Raw genomic sequence first — 20,396 nt, 5'->3', positions numbered from 1 at the left:
ATGAGGCTTTGGGGGATGGTTTTCCTTGGGCGCTTCTCTTGCGTGCTCAAGGAGAAAGAGACTTATTTTAGTCTTTTCCGCTGCCCCCTGCTTGTCCAACATCAGGTATCTTTGCAGGACCCTTTCGTAAAGTTTCGCCTTCTCGAAGTCGGCTAAGCCGGTTCTTTGAAGAATGTCTTTCATTGCCAAATGCAGCCGCTGAGTGGTTGTGGTTCTAATGCTTTCTTCCGCTCCAGAGGCACCTTCCAGCTGATGGCTAGGCACCAGATACATTTTTTTCAGTGTGTCCCATTCTCAATTCCTGCCGGTAGAGGGGGTGCGAAGCTCAACAAAGCCCCCAAGTGCTGTTTTACTATTAGCTTTTATCTGTTAGTTAACAGACCTGACAGTAGAGGGAGGGCAAAGCTCGAGAAGGGGTTGATAAAACCTCCAGACTGATTTACAATTAGCTTCTTTTTGAGGGACAGTCTTTTATTGCTCAGTTTTTTGATCGCCCCCGGCTTTTTTTTAAGCATGCTTATTTGGCACAATTTCAGGGGGATGTTGCCCTTTAAAGTGTTGAGCGCTATGTCTGAGATGGCTGCTACCAGGTCATTGGAGGCCGGGCAGAGAATCGTTCAAATCCATAAAGTTCTTCAGTCCAGACTGCTTTCCTGGCTCATTTGCGCTGGAATGTAAGGGCCCTATTTGCAGATCTATTTTTATGTTTCCACCCATTTAGTTTAAACTGAATTAGCTTGTGGTCTCTCAAACCAAGGTTGCATCCTTACACCCATTTTTTTTCTATGAGGTCCTCACTACGCACCGATGCCAAATCTAAAATGGCATCGCTTCTTGTTGATTCAGTGAGTATCTGGTGAAGGGATCTGCACCTCCCACCTTGGTCCCAGCCCTGGAATATGTATCACAAAAAACTACATAAATGGAAGTGTTGAGGCGAGTAGGAAAATTAATGAGAAGCAACTTTATTAACACTGTAGTCAGTTTAAATCTGAAAAAAGCAGGAGAATCATAGAATCATAGAACACTAGAACTGGAAGGGACCTGGAGAGGTCATTGAGTCCAGGTCCCTGCCCTCACAGCAGGACCAAGCACTGTCGAGATCATACCTGACAGGTGTCTGTCCAACCTGCTCTGAAATAGCTCCAGTGATGGAGATTCCACAACCTCCCTAGGCAACTTATTCCAGTGTTTAACCACCCTGACAGGCAGGAAGTTTTTCCTAATGTCCAACCTAAACCTCCGTTGCTGCAGTTTAAGCCCATTGCTTCTTGTCCTATCATCAGAGGCCAAGGAGAACAATTTTTCTCCCTCTTCCTTGTGACACCCTTGAAACCACTATCATGTCCCCTCTCAGTCTTCTCCTTTCCAAACTAAACAAGCCGAGTTCTTTCAGTTTTCCTTCGTAGCTCATGTTCTCTAGACCTTTCATCATTCTTGTTGCTCTTTTCTGGACCTTCTCCAATTTTTCCACATCTTTCCTGAAATGTGCTGCCCAACACCGGACACAATACTCCAATTGAGGCCTAGTCAGCGCAGAGCAGAGCAAAAGAATGACTTCTTGTGTCTTGCTCACAACACTCTTGTTAATGTATCCCCAAATCATGTTTGATTCTAAGAAGGATTCTGAGAACTCTCCTTCCACAGAAACTCTGCCTATCAAAGAAGGATGTTGAGTCAAAAGCATGACATCATCACAATTTATTCTCATTGATTGGTCAGAGTGGAAGGCCTAAACACTGTTACTAACCCCTTGTCAACAAAGGAGCCATATAGCTGCCTAATGAATTTTCCATAGATTTTCAGCAACTCCACAAATGAAAGAAATACATCTCCAGCATCTGTTCACACATCAGCGTGTCTGAGAACACGACAGAGTTATTGTATGTGACTAACTGAGTCAGTTGAATGGTTAATTTTTGATATGACACATCATTTTGTTAAATCCAAATTACATACAAGACTAGTGATTTGTGTTTCAATTCATGAGTCCAGAAGCAAAGAGAATCAAATTGACGCACAGGTTCGGATAGTGAGGTAACCATTATCGAGGAAGAACACAGAGCTGGTATGACTTTGGTCCATTTGATACAAAAGTCGTTACTGGAGTAATATCAATGTCTTTGAGGTCAACAACGGGTTTCAAGGTGAAGTTCTGCAAGATCACGGTCAGTATCAAAAAGAGCTCCATCCGAGCCAGGCCTTCTCCCACACAAATCCGTTTCCCTGAAACGAAAAGGGAATTTTGCATTGGTGCTGGTTGGAGATCTTCCTTTGCAGCACATCTTAAATATAGTTATTACTGAAGCAAACTCTCTGGTTAAAGTTAGACGCACAGAGTAATTGAGGGGAGGTACACGCAGGATAATGGCGGTTTCCTCAGAGTTCAGGAAGGAACGGCAGCATACTGGGCTTTAAGAAGCCATTCCCAGAGAATCTGAAAGTGTGAGTTCCTTATATTGCTATTTTGAACACAGTGTGGGGTGCAGGGTGGGAAGATGGGGAGGCAGGAAGATGTGAGGTTTGAGGAATAGATTATCCACTTTCCAAAGGAGCGGAACAGTTCTCTGCGGGAGTGACACGGTGAGGAATTAGGTGAAGGAGAGAAGGAACCAGCAGAGAGATGTAGGCATCCAAATAGCATAGTGGAAGATGGCTCAGAGGTATTATTAACAGACTGACCGTGGGACTCTGTATCTTGGCGTGAACCAGAGAAGTTAAGTTGTTCCTCACTGATGACATGAAGGCGGCTGAGGTACATAATGAGGTGACCTGCTACTCATCACAATTAGTATTAACAAGGGGGAAGGAACACACTCCAAAATAGGGGCAGAACAGGTCACAGACGACTGAAATAAATTAGATTTATTCAAGCCAGCGGGGCCCAGTGAACCGAAGGAACTAAGTCAGGCAATGTCAGAACTGGTAGCAATTATCTTCAAGGATGAGTGAGGTCCCAGGTGACTGGAAATGGAAAGACACAGCTCCTGTCTTTAGCAAAGAGGACCCAGGGAAACTGTCATCCAGTCAGCCCAGAAAGGTATGGGAACAAATTATTAAGCAGTCGGTTTGTAAGAAAGTAACAGAGTTATGAGGAATAGCCTGCAAGGATCTGTCAAGAGCAAATCATGCCAACTGAATCGGTTTCCTTCTTCAGTGGCCTAGAAAACAGAGGGGAAACAGCAGCAGCATAGACAGAAGGGCTCATTTGGGTGTGCCCCAATTTCAGGTGGGTGGGCAATGGCGGGGGAGGGGTGGTGAGCTCCCACATCACAGGCTCAGCCCCCCACACCCTGGTCCCATTCCCCACCCAGAGAACCAGTGGCGTGGGGTCAGCCCCTGCACGCCAGCCCTGCTCCCCGGCTGGAGTACGAGGCACAGTGAAGTTAGCCCCCATGTCCAGCCTGGGCCTGGATGAAAAGTGGCTGGGTTATGGCTTACACAGGCCACCTGTTGCTATACCATTGGAAATCAGTAGGTGTGATAGAGCTTGGTTTTAATAAGGCTTTGGACACAGATCTTCATTATATCTTCATGAGCAAACGAGGGAAATGTGTCCATCTTGAATCTCATACTTTCCCCAAGGGGCTGGAGAGACTGAAAAAAGGGTTCCCACCCTGGGGGAAAGTCTATTTAAGGAATGAAAAGCTGTGAGGTCTTTGTCTTCAGCTGGCCTTTGAAACTGCCTCATGCACCCTAAGAGGAAATGCACAAAAGAAGTCGGAAAATGAAACTCTAAAGAACTCTGGAAAGCTGTAGAGCCAGGCCTGAATAAAGATCAACTCTGATCTGAAGCATTTTACCTGAGATAAGAACAACTGTTTAGGGTAAGAATTTGCATGTAACAAGTTTCTTCATGTATTAGAATTAGCTGGTGCCTTTTGTTTATTTTACTTTAGTAACTTACTTTGATCTGTCTGTTTTTACTTGCATCTATTTAAATCCTACATTTTATACTTAATAAAACACTTCAGGTGATTAGCAAGCCCAGTATAAATAATTGTTACGGGGGCAATCACTGTGCATCTCTCTCTTTCATTGATAAAGGGGGCAAACACCTTTATGCATTGGTGAGCCTCAGCTGGCGTACCGTGGTTTAGGAAAGATGTGGCTGCATTGGAGAGAATCCTAAGGAAAACAACCAAAACTGTCAAAAGTTTAGAAAATCTGAGCTTTGGGGCAAGGTTAACAAAACCGGGCATGTTTAATCTCGAGAAAGATAATTTAGGGAAGGAGGGATGTGATGTAGCAGTCTTCAGATCATCTGAGGAAGTGGCTCTTACCCACCAAAGCTACGTATACATTTCTATTGGTCTCTAAGGTGCCACAGGACTACTTGTTTTTAAAGTTACAGACTAACACGGCTATCCTCTGAGTCTTCAAATCTGTTCATGGCTGTTATAAAGAGGGCAAAAATCCACTCTTCTCCTGGTCCACTGCAGGTGGGACACGCAATGGACTTAATCTGCAGCCAGGGAGATTTAGGTTGCATATTAGCAAAAACTTTCTAACTATAATGATAGTTAAACTCTGGAAAAGACTTGTAAAGGAATTTGTGGAATCCCCATCGCTGGAAGGTTTTAAGAACAAGCTGGACAAACACGTGTCAGGGATGGTCAAGTTTTATGTGGCCCTGCATAAGTGCAGGATGCTGGACATGATGACCTCTCAAGGTCCCTACCTGCCCTGCATTTCTATGCTCTCTCTTCCGCAAAGAGAGGGTTATTTTAGTCAAAAAACTCACGTCAGATCAATGAGCAGTAAGTGACTCTCTCTAAAGTCTGATGCGTGCTTTGCTAGTGTGAGTGGCTCTACTTCATGGGACGCCTGAGAACACTAAGTACGGAAACGGTATGAGAGCCACTAGGCAGTTCAAGGCAAAGCTAGACGTCTGGGATGTGGAATTAAAAGGGGTTCTTTACCTGCAGAAAAAGGCACGAAGTAGTCACTCTTCTTAAAGGCACCGTTTTCATCCAAGAAGTGTTCCGGTTTGAACTGCTCTGGATTAGGAAATTCCTTGCTGTCATATAGAACCGAATTCAATGCAGGGAATATGGTGGTGTCCTGCATTAGCAAATGAAAAATAAAAAGAGTGACAGTGGATACCACCCAGCAGAGCAAAATCATCAAAATTCACTGAGCTGGATGGTGCGGCAGCTTCTCGTTTTAATTCATTTCCTTGCATCCCCTGACCTTCAGGCTTTCAAGCAGAAGCAACAATATTAAAATATCCTGAGCGGAGTCAATCCCACTGAACTGCGATCCACCCTTCGTAGCACTCCTTGGCAGAGATAGGCTCCACAGAGCAACTTTGGGCAAGCCACATCTGTTCTCAGAGCCCTTCTTACTGCGTCTCTCCACTGGGGGCAGTGACGCCTCCTCTTTGTAAAGTGCAGTGAGATACAGGAGCGAAAACTTGCTATTTTTCAGTGCATCAGACCTAGCAATATACCCCTGCATGTGAGAGAGAAGCTGCATCAGAGGAGTCATTTTGGGGAAGTCCTCTGGCCTGTGTTACACAGGAGGTTAGATTAAATGATCAAAATGGTCTCTTCTAGCCTTGTATCCCTATCCACTGGTATCTTCAGAGCATGTTAAGCAGGTCCAGATAACTTGCATTCAAGAGTATTTAAAGAGTTGGCTGAGGAACTGTCATGCAGATTTTCAGTAAGTTTGAGAGCAGCAGGCAAGTTCCAGGTGACTGGACAAAAACGAATGTGCCAATTTGTTAAAAAGACCAGTGGGATGAGCTGGTTAATCACCGGCTTATCAACCTCACATGGATCCCAAACAAGACAACAGTGAAGGTATTATGGGGTTAGAGCAACACAGAAATAGAGGATAATGCAACTAATGCAACTCAACGTGGGTATTTGGAAAACAGGTTGTGTGGCCATAACTTGATGTCCTTTTTTGATGAGATTACGAGGGCGGTTGATGAAAACCAGACCAATATAACTTGAATATGGCACATTAAAAACTGGCTAACTGATAGGTCTCAAAATGTAATTGCCGGTAGGACCCCTTTTCAGAGGGGTCCTGAAGGTATTGGTTCTTGGTTCTATGCTACTTAATGTTTTTACCAATGGTCTGAAGGAAAATCCAAAATCATCAATGATACAATTTGCAGAGGATCCAAATCTTAGGAGGAGTGATATATAATGAAGAAGAGAGGTCACCAGGGTGCGTCTACACAGCAAAGTTATTTTGGAATAATTTCAAAGTGACATTTGGCTTAATCCGACTTCTGGAAACCTCATTCTACGAAGAATAACGCTTATTCTGAAATAGCTCTGTCGAAATAAGGCATGTGTGGACGCTCTACTGCTGCTATTTCGAAATAGCCCCTCCCTAGGGCCATTCTAAGTTATTCCTCCCCAGTGCCTCCTGGGGCTCTATATCGAGGTAGCAAGTCTACATTTAGGAAACCTGCCTCGGACTCATTTTGAGGCTTTCCTGCAGTGTAGATGTGCTATTTCGAAATAACTATTCCGGAATAGCTTAGTCCGAAATAACTGTGCAGCGTAGACGCACCCTGAGTCACAGCAATCAAGCTTTCTTGGCAAAACGGGCACAAGCAAACAGTATACATTTTAATACAGCTACATGGAAATGAGTTTCCTAGCAATGACTCCTCGGAAGATTTGGGGGCTGTGGTAGACAATCAGCTAAGCATCCAAGGGAAACCTAAGCTAGGGAGTAGGCTGCATGAGCACCCTCTTTCATCTCAGCGGGCTGCAAGATTGTTGTAACCAGGACAGTCTCCGGGAGAGGGCAATTTTGCTCCCTATGCTTGCGCAGCTAGAATTTGCAAGGTGTATCAGCTGAACCAGAGCAGCCCTTGGCAGAGGGAGCACACAATTAATATTGTGGACAGTCAGCACACACCTCACCTAACATGCCCTGCCTTTGGCAACAAAACAAAAGAATTTTTGCAGACGCTAGTTTGACACAGCTGAGTACACTGCTAAATATATTCTCTATTCCACATCTACAACCTGAGACTGTCTTGGATATAAAGATTGCCAGATTGCCAACTGCTGTTCGCCTTCATGCCGGGGCATGGAGGGATTTCATAGTCATCATCGGTATATTATTAGGAAATCAACCAAACCACCCGCCACACAGAATCTAGTTCAAACATTTCTTTTGCGAATCATTCAACATGAAAATGTGAAAAGGTGAAAGACCTTGATCTGCCACAGACGTATTGAGCACTGACCTTGGGAATAAGATACTGTCTGATATGAACATCTCTAGTCACAGCATGTGGCAAACTTAATGGGACAAGATTGATGTATCTCTGGATTTCATGTATCACGGCATCTGTGTAGGGCATCTGGCTTCGATCCGCCATGCAGGGGCTTCGGCTTCGCCCAATCACCCGGTCAATCTCTTTGTGAACTTTCTCTGTCATCAGATGAGTGAGGTTTAATCAGAATGGTAAAGAGCAGGATTAGAATCATAGAATCGTAGAGCTGGAAGAGACCTTAGAAGGCCATCAAGTCCAGCCCCCTGACCAAGGCAGGACCAATCCCAACTAAATCAACCCAGCCAGGGCTTTGTCAAGCCGGGATTTAAACACCTCCAGGGATGGAGATTCCACTACTTCCCTAGGTAACCCATTCCAGTGCAGATTCCCACAGATTTGCCCACCATTCTGTCACACTGCAACTTGCGATAATAACAAACCTTGTCAATTAGGTGTTACTAAGGGACTGATCCGAGCAGCTAGGAGAAAGCATAATTCCAAGGCAGCGATTGTACTCACGCCCAGTTATGATACCCGCTAGGCATTATGGGACATTACCACCAATCCATATAGCAAACTGCTCAGCCACAAAGTGTTCCTAAAACTTTCCCCACTGAAGTGTGTCTGTTGTGCCGGTGGAAGAAACCCATGAGGGGTGAATTATTTTCCTGCATCTGTCTGCGCTGGGCATAGTCTCTAGCACTGGCCGAGCTTAGATGTAGAACCTTACGCAGTCCTGGCAACAGCAAGCTGAAGATGCAATGACGTTGCCATTTCACACCCCTGGAGCAGGAAGGTGTCTTCAATCACAAGGTCCCATTCAGCGTTTGGACCCTTTGCTCGGATTCTCAATACAGGCAGAACTCCTGCCTGCCGGGAAGTGGAGCAGGAAACTCCTCTGACATTTCTCCAACTCACTTCACTTAAACCAATGAACCACCACCATGTGGTACCAACATGGGTCACTGCCAGGCCAGGCCAGATGTGATCTGGTGAGTCACAATGGGGACTCACAAAGGGGACACGGGGGCTAAGTTTTTCCGTTAAAAGCATTTGCGGAAAAGAGCATCTAGATTGGTACAGACGCTTTTCCACAAAAGCACTTTTTGCGAAAAAGTGTCCGTGCCAATCTAGATGCACTTTTGTGCAGAAAAGCCCCGATTGCCATTTTCACGATCGGGGCTTTTTTGCGCAAAACAAATCTGAGCGGTCTACACTGGCCCTTTTGCGCAAAAGGACTTTTGCCCGAACGGGAGCAGCATAGTATTTCCGCAAGAAGTACTGATTTCTTACATGAGATCGTCAGTTTCTTGTGGAGATTCAAGCGGCCAGTGTAGACAGCTGGCAAGTTTTTCCGTAAAAGCAGCTGCTTTTGCGGAAAATCTTGCCAGTCTAGACGCATGAGTATCATTGGTCCATGCATTCCTCACATCTCTCCAGGCCTAACCTTGTGTGTGCGTGTGTGACCGTTACCTTCTATTTCTGGGTATTTCAGAAGAATCAGGAGCCCAAAGAGTAGAGTGACGCTGGTTGTCCCTGTTCCGGCGCTAAAGAGCTCTACTGTGCTTCGTAGTAAACTTCCCATGCTGAAGTTGGACTGGTCATTCTTTTGCTCCTGCAGAAAGATTTGGTGAAGACCCCTGAGAGGAAAACTGTAGGATATATTCAGAGAGTCACAGATAGATGCTTCAGCCCGGCAGGTGGGTCACCTGCCGTCATAATTAAAATCCCACACAAAGGGCCCAAAGCATCTGAGAGTTAAGCAGCATCACTGGCGTGCTATGCATCTTGTCCAAGAAAGAAGGGGATTGTTTTCTTCTTCAGATGAAAGGAGAGAACAGAGCTTGACTGTACTAATGTACGTTCTTTGGGAACAGGTCATGTCTCCCCTACGATCTTCTCCACAGCCATGTCCTATGTTATTACTGAACAAATTAATCCCAATGAGATGCACAGCCCCCACCACAGAAATGGGGTAGAGCTGCTGCCCTCACTTACCTCTTGCATTTTGATGAGGAAAGCGTCAATGAAGTCTCGAGGGCAATTGGGATCCAGGGACGGTTTATGCATGTTCACCCTCTCCAGAACAAACTTTCTGAACTTCTCAGCATTTTTAAACAGCTTGTGGTGAGGCCCAGGGACGTAATCCATGACAGTCGGGAAAAAATTATACAGCTATAAAGGTTAAAGGAGAAACACAGCTGGACTCTCTGAACACAACAGATAATCATGGTGGTCACGCAAATGGCTTGGCTCCATCAGTCCAATACAATTCTTCTGTGACACCTTCTTACCAAAATAGAGTCAATTGGACATTGCAAGCTCTACTCAGATTACCCAACATTCATAAATTCCTCACAAAATCCACAGTGACACTCTGAACCCTGAAGCAACCCCCTGGTATCCCGTAGTCACCACCCTCATTCAGTTAGGAGATGTTTCGTACAAAGCATGCCCTGCAAGATATATGAAGGGTCACAATCGGCTAAAACCGACTGTTCTGTCCAAATGTGTATATCCTCAGTGTGGATGTTGCGGCGTGGTTGTTACTGAAATATATGCTATGTTTGCTAGGGGCACACAAAGGAAGCAAACTACTCACGGAAGGATAGCTGACGACAGAGCGCACTCAATGAATATTAACAAGCAGGGGACAAACAAGCAAGGACACTCACACAAGCAGGACACAATAGGGGCTGCTGGACACCGTGACACCATTGCACAAGATCACACCAGAGGGACTGCTCAGCCGAGGGACTTCAGGAGGCTCTGCAGGACATGCCGGTCTTCTAGACCGGTGGTTCTAGCCTGTGATCTGCAGACCTCTGGGGGTCCACAACGGTACTGTAGGGGGTCCGTGGAAAGTTTAGAAAAGGAAAGGAAAAGTAAGGAGACTGGGACTTTCCGCCAGGCAATTCTTGCCCAGGGTTCACCGTTTGCGACCAGCGGCAGGCACACTGCCCTTGGGATGGAATCGTGATATCCCATAAAGCACCATTCCTCCTCCTGCCACCAGCTGTGCTGCCGTTTATGCTCCAGCCCTCTTCCAGTCCTGGGGTGGGCCCAATCCTTACTTTCTTTTCCTTTTCTATTTTTTCTCCCCCAGGGCTCCGTGCCTGGACAAGGGCAGAGTGCCAAGGCAGGAGCTGCCTTTGGTCACGAGAGCCCCCTCGCCATACGCTCCGTGAATGGGCAGGAGCTGGAGCTGAGGAAGCAGCGTGGGCCAAGGGACGTGCTGGCCACCGCTTCCTGCCACTCCCCGTGGGCGGCCTGTAACATTTTAACATGCTCGAAAAGGTTGGGAACCTCTGTTCCAGACACAGTGTCTAAGGATATAAAAGAGGGAACAGTGGCCACACATTCTGCCCTCTCTCCTCCCACAAGCCCAGCATCTGGAAACACATCTGGAGGACAAAGCCTTTGAAGCGGGGAGGTGGTCCTGGGCAAGGGGAGATGGTCTAATGAAGCTCTGTAGCCTACTTTTATTGGTCAGCCTGGTAGATTCAAATCCCATTATAGCTTTGGGTATGTCTACACTAGCCACCCTAGTTCGAAATAGGGAGGCTAATGTCGTCATTCGAACTTGCAAATGAAGCCCAGGATTTAAATATTTAACTATCCTGGGCTTTATTTGCATGTTCCCGGGTGCCGCCATTTTTAAATGCCCCGTAGGTCAAACTACCTGCCCGCAGCTACACACGGCACGGGCTAGGTAGTTCGAATTAAAGCTCCTAATTCAAACTACCGTCACTCCTCATTGCACCTGGGAACATGCAACTAAAGCCCAGGATATTTAAATCCCAGGCTTCATTTGCAAGTTCAAATGCCTACATTAGCCACCCTAGTTTGAACTACAGTGGCAGTATAGACATACCCTTAGGCTGTGTCTAGACTGGCCAGTTTTTCCAGAAAATCAGCAACTTTTCCGGAAAAGCTTGCCAGCTGTCTACACTGGCCGCTTGAATTTCCGCAAAAGCACTGACGATCTCATGTAAGATTGTCAGTGTTTTTGCGGAAATACTATGCTGCTCCCGTTCGGGCAAAAGGGCCAGTGTAGACAGCTCAAATTTGTTTTCCACAAAAAAGCCCCTATCGCGAAAATAGTGAGTGGGCTTTTTTGCGGAAAAGCGCGTCTAGATTGGCACGGATGCTTTTCCGCAAAAAGTGCTTTTGTGGAAAAGTGTTCATGCCAATCTAGACGCTCTGTTCCGAAAATGCTTTTAATGGAAAACTTTTCCATTAAAAGCATTTCTGGAAAATCATGCCAGTCTAGACGTAGCCCTAGATTGTGCACTTTTTTGGTAACTCCATCTCTAGCCATTATGCCTACCACTTATAATCACTTAAACTCTAACTTTCTGTAGTCAATACATCTGTTCTATATTTTACCTAAAACAATGTGTTTAGGTGGAAAGTGCGTGGGAAATCTGCACAGGAGCAAAAACAGATGCTTGGACCCTCCACATTGAGGGAGGTGCAGATTGGGTTATAAATGGATATTGGTCAGGCTTCTCACCAGGGCAGGATGGCACAGCCCTCGGGTAAAAGGTGGGGGACTCGGGATGTGGCTGGAGCCTCTCTCTTGTAAATTCATGAGTGGCTGGGAGAAGCATTCATCGCACGCGGCGGGTGGGCCCCTGGCTGTGGATGTCTGTGTGAGTGCTGCACCAGCCAGAGGTGTACAGCTTGTCACAGTGTCGCATGGTGAGAGGGAGCCCACGATAGAAGGCAGAGGGTTCGGTGGTTCACCAACTCCAGGTTACACCCTGAAGAGCCTGTTGCAAACATTCAGCCCCTTCAGCTAAGATAGGCTTCGTTTTCCCAACACAAACCCATAAGTCCTACACCCATCCTTTTTGTGAAAAATACATTCAAATGCCCAACCTCAGCACTACCACGTATTTTCTTCGGCAGCAATAAATCATCATAGACTTTAAAAGAAAAGTAGATTCTAGAGCCACTTCCTGAGGTGGCAGTGAGTGCGAGTGGTGCAACTCCTTTGATTTAGACTGAGCGATGCCAGCAGGGAGTTTGACCCTTTGTCGTGCAGTTGGTAAAGTTTCCAGGAATGGGTGGGTGGGTGTGGGTGTGGGTGTGTGTGTGTGTGTGTGTGTGTGTGTGTGTGTGTGTGTGTGTGTGTGTGTGTGTGTGTGTTTGGTGGCTGAAATGCTTTGGGGAGAGGGATTAACTCACATTCCTGTATCACATTGCGTAGGCACTGCGGGTGCGGATGGTGATTGGTGTTGGTCTCAGTATTTTTATTGATGATTTCTAATTGTGTTGACAGAGAACGTCCTTGAGCAAACTAAATTCTGAGCTAATGAAATCTTTTGTGAGGGAATTCAAAAAACTTTGAGAAAGAAGTTCGAGGAACAGCTTAGCTGCAGCCTAATGAGGAGCGTAAGATCATTAAGGGAAGCTGAAATAATACTTGTTTAAGGGAAATTAATAGTTAAAGAAATCTCTGTCCCCTCCCCCAGGACAATCAATAGGAATAAAACCAAGTTCTGAACTTACGGCTGTCCAGCGAGAGCGCTGAAGATTGACATTTTCCTCTATGATGTTGATTAAAGTGACAAATTTCTGATCTTCATAGTCAAACCGGTCCCCGAAGATGATGGAGCAGATGATGTTGGACACGGCATGGGTGAGGAAGAGGGTGGGGTCAAAGGGCCGCCCTGGAGCAAATCAAAATGAGAAGGAGTCTGTTTTCATTTCCCACAGGGCAAGAATCAAGGTGGGGCTCACTGCAATATGCCCTGGGGAATCGATCAATTTAGGAAGGTCACAGGCATGACATTGAAGAGCTCTGATATTTCCATATCTCGGTGGCCTCTCAGGCACAGAAGAAAGAAGACACTGAGGGTATGTCTAGACTACAGGTTGTTTTTTTTAAAAAAAGTGGCGTTTAAAAAAAAAAAAAACTATACCTGCGTCTAGACTACCACTGCATTTTGTCGACAGTAAATTGACAGAACACGGCGGTTTTGGCGACAGCGGCAAACCTCATTTTATGAAGAAGAATGCCTTTTTTCAAAAGTGCTCTTTCCAAAAAAAAGGCATTCTTGAATGCAAAGAGGGCTTCGAAAGAGCACTGGGTGCTCTCTTTTGAAAAAGTGATTCGCTTTTTCGAAAGAAGTGGTTGCAGTCTAGACGCTCTTTTCTGACAGAGGCTTTTTCAAAAGATACTGTCGAAAAAGCCTCTGTTGAAAAAGGCGGGCAGTCTAGACGTAGCCTGAGACATGAAAGGAAGAAGAGCAAAAGCCAGACATACCCTTGTAACTCTAAAGCCAGTCTGGAGAAATCTTACCCTGCCAACTAAACTTCAAATCTTTAGCATCTGTGTCAAATCAGTCTCCCTGAATTGTGCTGAAACTTGGAGACGTATTGAGACCTGCCTGCAAGTTCTCATAAACAATGGCCTTAGACAGATCCTCAGCAGCAGATGGGGAAGGAGGAGGGAAACCACAAGTGAAAAACCCTGGAGGAAAATGAAACACAAACAGATGGGACCAGAAATCCGGGAATGAAAATGGGGATGGCTAGAACATACCTAAACAAACAAACAAACAAAAAACCCCAAAAAAACAACCCCCTTGAATAACAGAGTCAGGCAGGAGTTGGACTGATTCCCCGGAGCAAGCAAGAGGCAATAAGGAAGACCCTAAGTAACACGAACATGCACAATATAAGCAGAATTGTAAGTTGTCAGACTGACACTGGAAGCAGCCAAGTCTTGAGGAGGAGACCAGGGAAGGCCCTGTGTTCCACACACAATAGAGAGGAATAAGATAAAGAGAATGGGTGTCATCTATGAAGCGCTGTACATTTACACAGGGATTTCAAACGTTCCCATGGAGCCGTTCACTTGAGAACGTAGGTGCTAAGCATGCAACAGCCACTGAGCAGAGAAGAAAATGAGAATTAGCAAACTGTAGTTATAGGTAGCTTGTTAACCCAGCACACTGGCACTAACCTGGTCTTCTCCCACTCACTGTGTTAGTGTCTATGCACTCTAGACAAACATTTTTCATTTGCACTTTGGTCACCCATCACAGCGGACAAATGTGACAAAGCAACAACCACAAGGGGTCATCTCTGGCATACATCACAAATCCTTTCCCATGACATTAGTATAGGTTGTTACAGGTGTGGTCAATGGCTTGAGTTGTAAGATGTTTGAACCAAACAATTAACATCACGAAAAATGGAAAGAGAAGAGTCGTGTTTCTCCTCAGACAAGAAACAATCCCTCACCGTGCGTGTTTCTGAGTCTTTCCATCAGAAAACGGGTTTCCTCAAGGATCCGCTCCTCAATGCTTTTCTTCCCCATCCCAAAATTTCTCAGGCTAGTGAGGATAAATCGCCGGAGCTGCTTCCACCGTTCCCCATTGCTGAAAACAATACCTGGAAAGGGGTAGAGAACAGTCATGAAAGGAGGGAGGGCCAGCCACGATCTGCCTGTCTGGCAAACACCCAAATGTTGCTGAGCCAAAGGTTCTACTTCAACTTAGCAGATACTGTGTCTGTGTTCTCCCAGGGAGACGGCATTACAGCAACATTGCAAGTACTGTTTGCAGCATTGCTGTGCTGGGTTGGACTCTGGATATGACACAGACAAGTTAGGGGAGTCTGAATCTTGTATCGGACCAACTTATGTTGGTGGAAGGGACAAGATTTCAAGCTGCACTGATCTCTTCCTAGGTCTGCAGCTTGTCCAGGCTCAAAGCAAGGTAAGACAGGCTGCAAAAGAGGCTCACACTTACGAGTTGGTCTGTTCTTTGGCCCATCGCAGCTGTTTATAAGACACCCCGGTGACTCCCTCTCTCCTTCATTATCCCACTACCTCAGACCTATGACTTGCCCACTTCATGTTTATAGCCTGCTGTATCTTCAGTGGCTTTCCATAACATGCTCAAGTTACAAACCTTGCAAAAAAAAAAAAATCCTATTTCACACAATAGAGACGCCGTAGAATTTAACAGCTAAAATGTCCAAACATTCTATCCTCCCTAGGCATGCACCAGTGCCTCCGTGCCCCTGTGAGCCATCTGTGGGACGAAAACTGTCGGCTGATATCAGTTACTCCCTTGCCTCAGATGTCTGGGCAGTTGCACTGGAAAACTGGAATTCTACATTTCCTAACTGTGCTGTGCGTGCCTTTACAACCTCAGTGTTGAAGGCTGTTTCTACAGACACTTGCATTTTCCATGTAACTGCACTTCAACTTAATACATCCATCCGATAAAGACTTCCTGAAACCGGTTTCATGGTGCTTCCATATTTATTACTCCTTCCCTCGTTTTTTATTATGAAAGGGTAAAACAACAAAAAAAGCCCTTCCCTGGTCATTGGATATACCTAGTTAGTGGGGACAGGGGAGGAAGAATTCATGGTTTCTTTTGACTCTGTCTGCCAGTCCAGCCCTGCCTTCTGGCTGTATTCTGGGGCTTGTAAGGTAGATTGGCCCAGCTGCTACTCCTCATAAACCTGTAGTGAGAGGCTAGGAACTGTTCATGGCAGAGAACCAGAGGTGCAATGGGGAATGTGCTCCAGGGTCGGCTCACAACATGTTGGCACCTGAGACAGGGAGCTCAAATGATGCCCCCGTGCGCCCCTCGCTTGGGCCAAAACTTTGAAAGGTCTCAATTCTGCCTTCTTCCCGTTCTACTCCTCTCATGGCACTCCTCCATCTCTGTGCATCTAGCGCAGCGAGAATACATCTGCACCAGCAGCAGACACAATTTTCTATACTCTGGGTCCTAGTGGCGCCCCCTTTCCCCCCAGTCTGGCACCTGAGGCGTCTGCCTCAGTTTGCCTCATGGTAAGGCCAGTACTGATGGGCTCTTGCCTGGATCCAAAAGCATTTATCCAGATTTTACTCCTGTATTAATGAAACTCCAGCTCTTCTCCAGCTCTTCTCTTCTCCACTGGGCTCTCCCCACACAGAGAACAGCAGCTCCGTACATGGAAATTATTTGAAATGTACCTGATTCAGTGGCCATTTTTTCAAATAATGGCATCCGTCCTCTTGCACTGAACTCATCTGCAAGGCCGATCAGAGTTTCCTTCAGAATCTCATATCCATGCAGCACTACAACCCGCTCGGAGCCCAAGTAGATCGTGAAAATCGGGCCGTACGTTCTACTGAGCTGTCAAAATTGAACAAAAAGACCAAGGTGTGTTAACTTAGACCCACTTCTGAAAGGGTAAGAATGGGGGGAGTAGATCAAATTATACAAGTACTTTTCTGCCACTCAGCTAATACTGGCCAATTCTGACCACTGATCAATGCCCAGACTTGGCCTTTTCAGCCATGATCCTCCAAGGTATTTAGGAGTTTCCCGCCACTGATTTCAGTGAGCGTTAGGCACTGGGACTGCCTGACTTTTCCGTACATCATGGTGTTAAACTCATGAATTTTAAACATTTCTCCCCATCTGTGTGTGTGTGTGTGAGTCTGTGTGTTCCCAGGATAATTCTATCACTGTTGTCCAATTCCCTCGTTATAACAGCAGCTTGCATTATGGGAACGTTCTATGCTGACCTTGAGCGCTATGTAAAACTGACCCTTCTAACTCCACAGAAAGGGGCCTGCATCTACTCAGTCATGCCAGCTAATTTTGCAATGAGAAGAGTTTCCCTTCACTTTACTCCTCTCGGCCCTGTAGAGCCAAACACAGAGAAAAGTGAGATTCTGTTTCCCCTTTTATATCCCCTGCAGAATTACTGTCCACTTTCCAACTGATCACACCGGTGCAAAACAACAGACACAAGTATCTGAGGGCATGGGGGAGCAGAGAATGAAGGTGAACAGTTATACCAGGCAGTAGAATTTGTCCTGTGCACCCCTCATTATTTGTGACCATTCACAGGATGGAAAGATTCCAACTTGTCTGTAAAATCCCAGGTTGTTTGCAGAGCTGGCTAAAATGCCAGAACATGCGTTTCAGTAGCATCATTTATCCCCACGCTGAGCTGCATTTTCTGCCTTACCATCTTTTTGTGATGGAAGCAAATATCATTAGAGCAGTTTTACAGATGGGAAATTAAGGCAGAGAGAGGTTACGCGACATGCCCAAGATCACACCTGGAATCGGTGGCAGAGGTTGGCTGCTAACACCCCAGCAATGGGAACTGAGAAAACTCCCTTACCTCCAGTACATGCTGGGGCAAATTTGTCTTCGTGAGCTGCAGCATGTTCCCAATGATGGGAAAAGCCACAGGGCCGGGCGGCAGCTTCCCCTTTCGAGGCGTCTTTCTCCACGCAGAGAGGAAGAGAAGGCAAGAGACACAAATGACCAGGAACACCGTGGTTGCTCCTAGCGGTTCCATTGTCGGGTGTAGCAATAGCTCTGGATTCTGGCTGGATCAAGCAAAGGAAAAACAAATTCCCTTTTTTTTATACTGCACACACCAAGAGTGGGGCCAGGCAGTTAGCCAATAGGAGCTCTTAGTTTGTCTGCATTAACGAGATAAACTCTGGGCTAACAAAAGTGACCGGAGCTGTGACACTAGGGACAAACTCCTTTGAATTTTATTAATTCCCGCCCCCCCCTTTTGCCCTTGTGAACTCATTCTCGGAGCATGACAATTAATCATAAACTGAATCCCTGCGAAACTACCCAGATTAGCATAACGCCACCCTCTCCTCCCACCCATGTGGTGAAACATGCCTCACAGTGCTGCCCACTGGAACATTATCCATGTACAGCAAGGACTCCTTTTCATGTTTTTCTCCCGGATTTAGCAGACAGATGGACGCTCAGTGAGACACAGTATTCTGTTGCTGGTCTCACCAACACCTTACAGCCAGGCAAATCATACCCCTACTCCTATTCACTACGCCCCTGGAGTACTCTGGAGGCCCACACAAAATCTTAATGCCATAGAGCAGGGGTGGGCAAGAAAATGGCCTCAGTTCATCAGAGGTAGCTCCTGGCGGGCCATCGCCATTATACTGACCTGCATGGCTACAGGTACCAGTGAACACAGCTCCTGTTGTCTGCGAATTGCTGTTCCCAACCAATGGGAGCAGTGGGAACACCTCTTCCCGTGGCTCCCATTGGCCGGGAACAGTAGAACACCTCTTCCCGTGGCTCCCATTGGCTGGGAACAGTAGAACACCTCTTTCTGTGGCTCCCATTGGCTGGGAACAGTAGAACACCTCTTCCCGTGGCTCCCATTGGCTGGGAATGGTGATCAGGGGCCAACAGGAGCTCAGATCGCTGGTACCTGCAGCTTGTAAATACAACAGTGGGGGTCTGCCAGGAGCTAACCCTCAGCAACCAGATCTGGCCTGTGGACTGGTTTTTGCCCATCCCTGCTACAGAGTCACAATGGAGCTTGTAGGGAGTGATTTGGCTACTGTGACCCCTAAATTCTTTAACTGCTTTCCAAGGTACAGTCTCCCATTGAGTAGCTAAGGTCTAACGTCACCCAAATGACCTGAATGCCGCCTCCATTGCTTGGGGAGTTTCTCTAAGACCAGGTCTACACTCGACCTGGAAGCTGGGGTAAGACACGCAACTCCAGCTTGGTGCCACCTTCACAGAGGTGGGGTGGCATTGCCAGCTCCGAAGGACGCGTGTCCCAGGACGTGGGTGTTCTGCGTGCACCAATTTAGCTACAGCTGCCCCCGCTGGGTGTCAGGCAGGGTGAGCACCCTGCTGGCCTTGTGCAGGGGCTCAGGCGAGGGGAGACCTGGAGCATTTGGGCAGATCGGCTCGAGCCCTTGTGCTGAAAGGAGGCTCTGCAGCCAGCACGGGACCAGTGAGGGACGTGGGAAACCTGTGATACCAGGGCTAGAAATAGCCCCAGGTGAGACAGGCACAGCTGTGCTAGAGGCTGTACATACACCCCTGCCTCAAAGAGCTTACAGTCTAGACAGGCTGGATGAAGGGTGGGAGAAAGGGGGTGTTCTTATCCCCCTTTTACATCGGGAGAGCTGAGCTGATGCCAACCCCTCTGCCCTACCCGTCCCCATTGTGCCCCCACACTACCAGCACCACTGTCCAATCAGGAGTGAGGGTTGAGACAAGAGGCTTGCTCTCAGCAGCCCAGCATGGGGGGAATCCAGCCCAGGGCAAGCAGCAGCCAAGCAGGGCAGAGTCCACCACCAGGAGCTGCAGTGGAGCAATTCCCTCCAGGTTTCCACTCCCATCGTCCTTTTGGGGTGTCCCACGGGGAGACCTCCTTCGCTTTCCAAGTAATCACCCCTGGGGGAGATTAACCCCGTGTCCTGGCCGGGTGTGTAGACCCCGTCGGGGCGGCGCTTCCCTCCCCACACTGCACCCGAGATGTGACGCGAGAGCACCGGCTCCTGCCTGCACGTCACAGAGGCACCCGGGGCTGTTGCTCAACGGCTGGGGAGCAGAGCAGTCAGGTAAACGGCCTTTCGGTGGGTGAGGTGAGTGGCCTTGTCCGTCCATAAACCCATGCCTTGATTACCCAAGGCCAGACCAACATAACGCGCGGAGTGAAGCGGTGCCAGGCACTCATCCGTAGGCGTCTGTTTGTCTGCAACCCGATCGCTCCTCAACGCTGCGTCCAATAGACTCCCACGTTCCAGTGAACGGTGCCAGGCCCCAGTGGGCAGAACCCTACTAACTGGAGGGAAAACTGGAAACCACAAAAGGGCGACATGGGGGGCACACAAAGCCCCTGAGCGTTGATTGGCAAAGCCAAGAGCTTCTGCCACCTCCCTAATATTCCACAGGGCAACGTACCAGCGGAGGGTCGCCATTAGCACCTTCTGGCATCACCCCGCCCTCATTACAGCTCTGCCGATCCCTCGGACGCAGATTTCAGAGGTTGGCGCCCGGAAAGAGAAGAAAGGGGCGCGGAAGGAAAAAAAGGAATGTAAGAATGGTGGAGGGAAGGGGATTGGGAAGGCTCAGCTGGCAGGGGCAGTAGGGTGCACGCAGAGATTGGCATGAGAGGCAGAAGGGGACAACAGTGTGGTGAAATGGGGGCAGAGAGAGTCAAGTCATGGTTAGGAAGGGTGAAGTGGGGGTGTACAGACCCCCAGAGCGCTCCCGCCTCGAGACTGGGCCCTCGGGACAGGTCGCCATATTGTCCTCCTGTTTCAGCGAGACAAATTCCCCTCAGACAAGATGTTGTGTCAGGCAGCCTCCGGCTCCAA

At 47.4% G+C, this 20,396-nt stretch overlaps 1 protein-coding gene across 1 annotated transcript; it reads right to left on the bottom strand.

Moving 5' to 3' along the window:
• Positions 1-944: 944 nt before the first annotated feature.
• LOC102459847 (cytochrome P450 2H2-like) lies at positions 945-17,714 on the bottom strand. Its single transcript, XM_006116209.4, has 9 exons — positions 17,408-17,714; positions 16,242-16,404; positions 14,510-14,659; positions 12,770-12,930; positions 9,251-9,427; positions 8,726-8,867; positions 7,223-7,410; positions 4,923-5,064; positions 945-2,226 (listed from the first exon to the last, which is right to left on the bottom strand). Exons 1-9 carry the CDS (start codon positions 17,585-17,587, stop codon positions 2,045-2,047), a joined length of 1,485 nt encoding a protein of 494 aa, XP_006116271.1. The 5' UTR covers positions 17,588-17,714; the 3' UTR covers positions 945-2,044.
• Between the last annotated feature and the right edge of the window lie 2,682 nt (positions 17,715-20,396).

Source organism: Pelodiscus sinensis, chromosome 8 (genome assembly GCF_049634645.1).
Source record: "Pelodiscus sinensis isolate JC-2024 chromosome 8, ASM4963464v1, whole genome shotgun sequence".
In the NCBI taxonomy this organism is placed as follows: Eukaryota; Metazoa; Chordata; order Testudines; family Trionychidae; genus Pelodiscus; species Pelodiscus sinensis.
The sequence above is the reverse complement of the archived record's forward strand: the minus strand, read 5'-3'. Positions and strand labels throughout refer to the sequence as shown.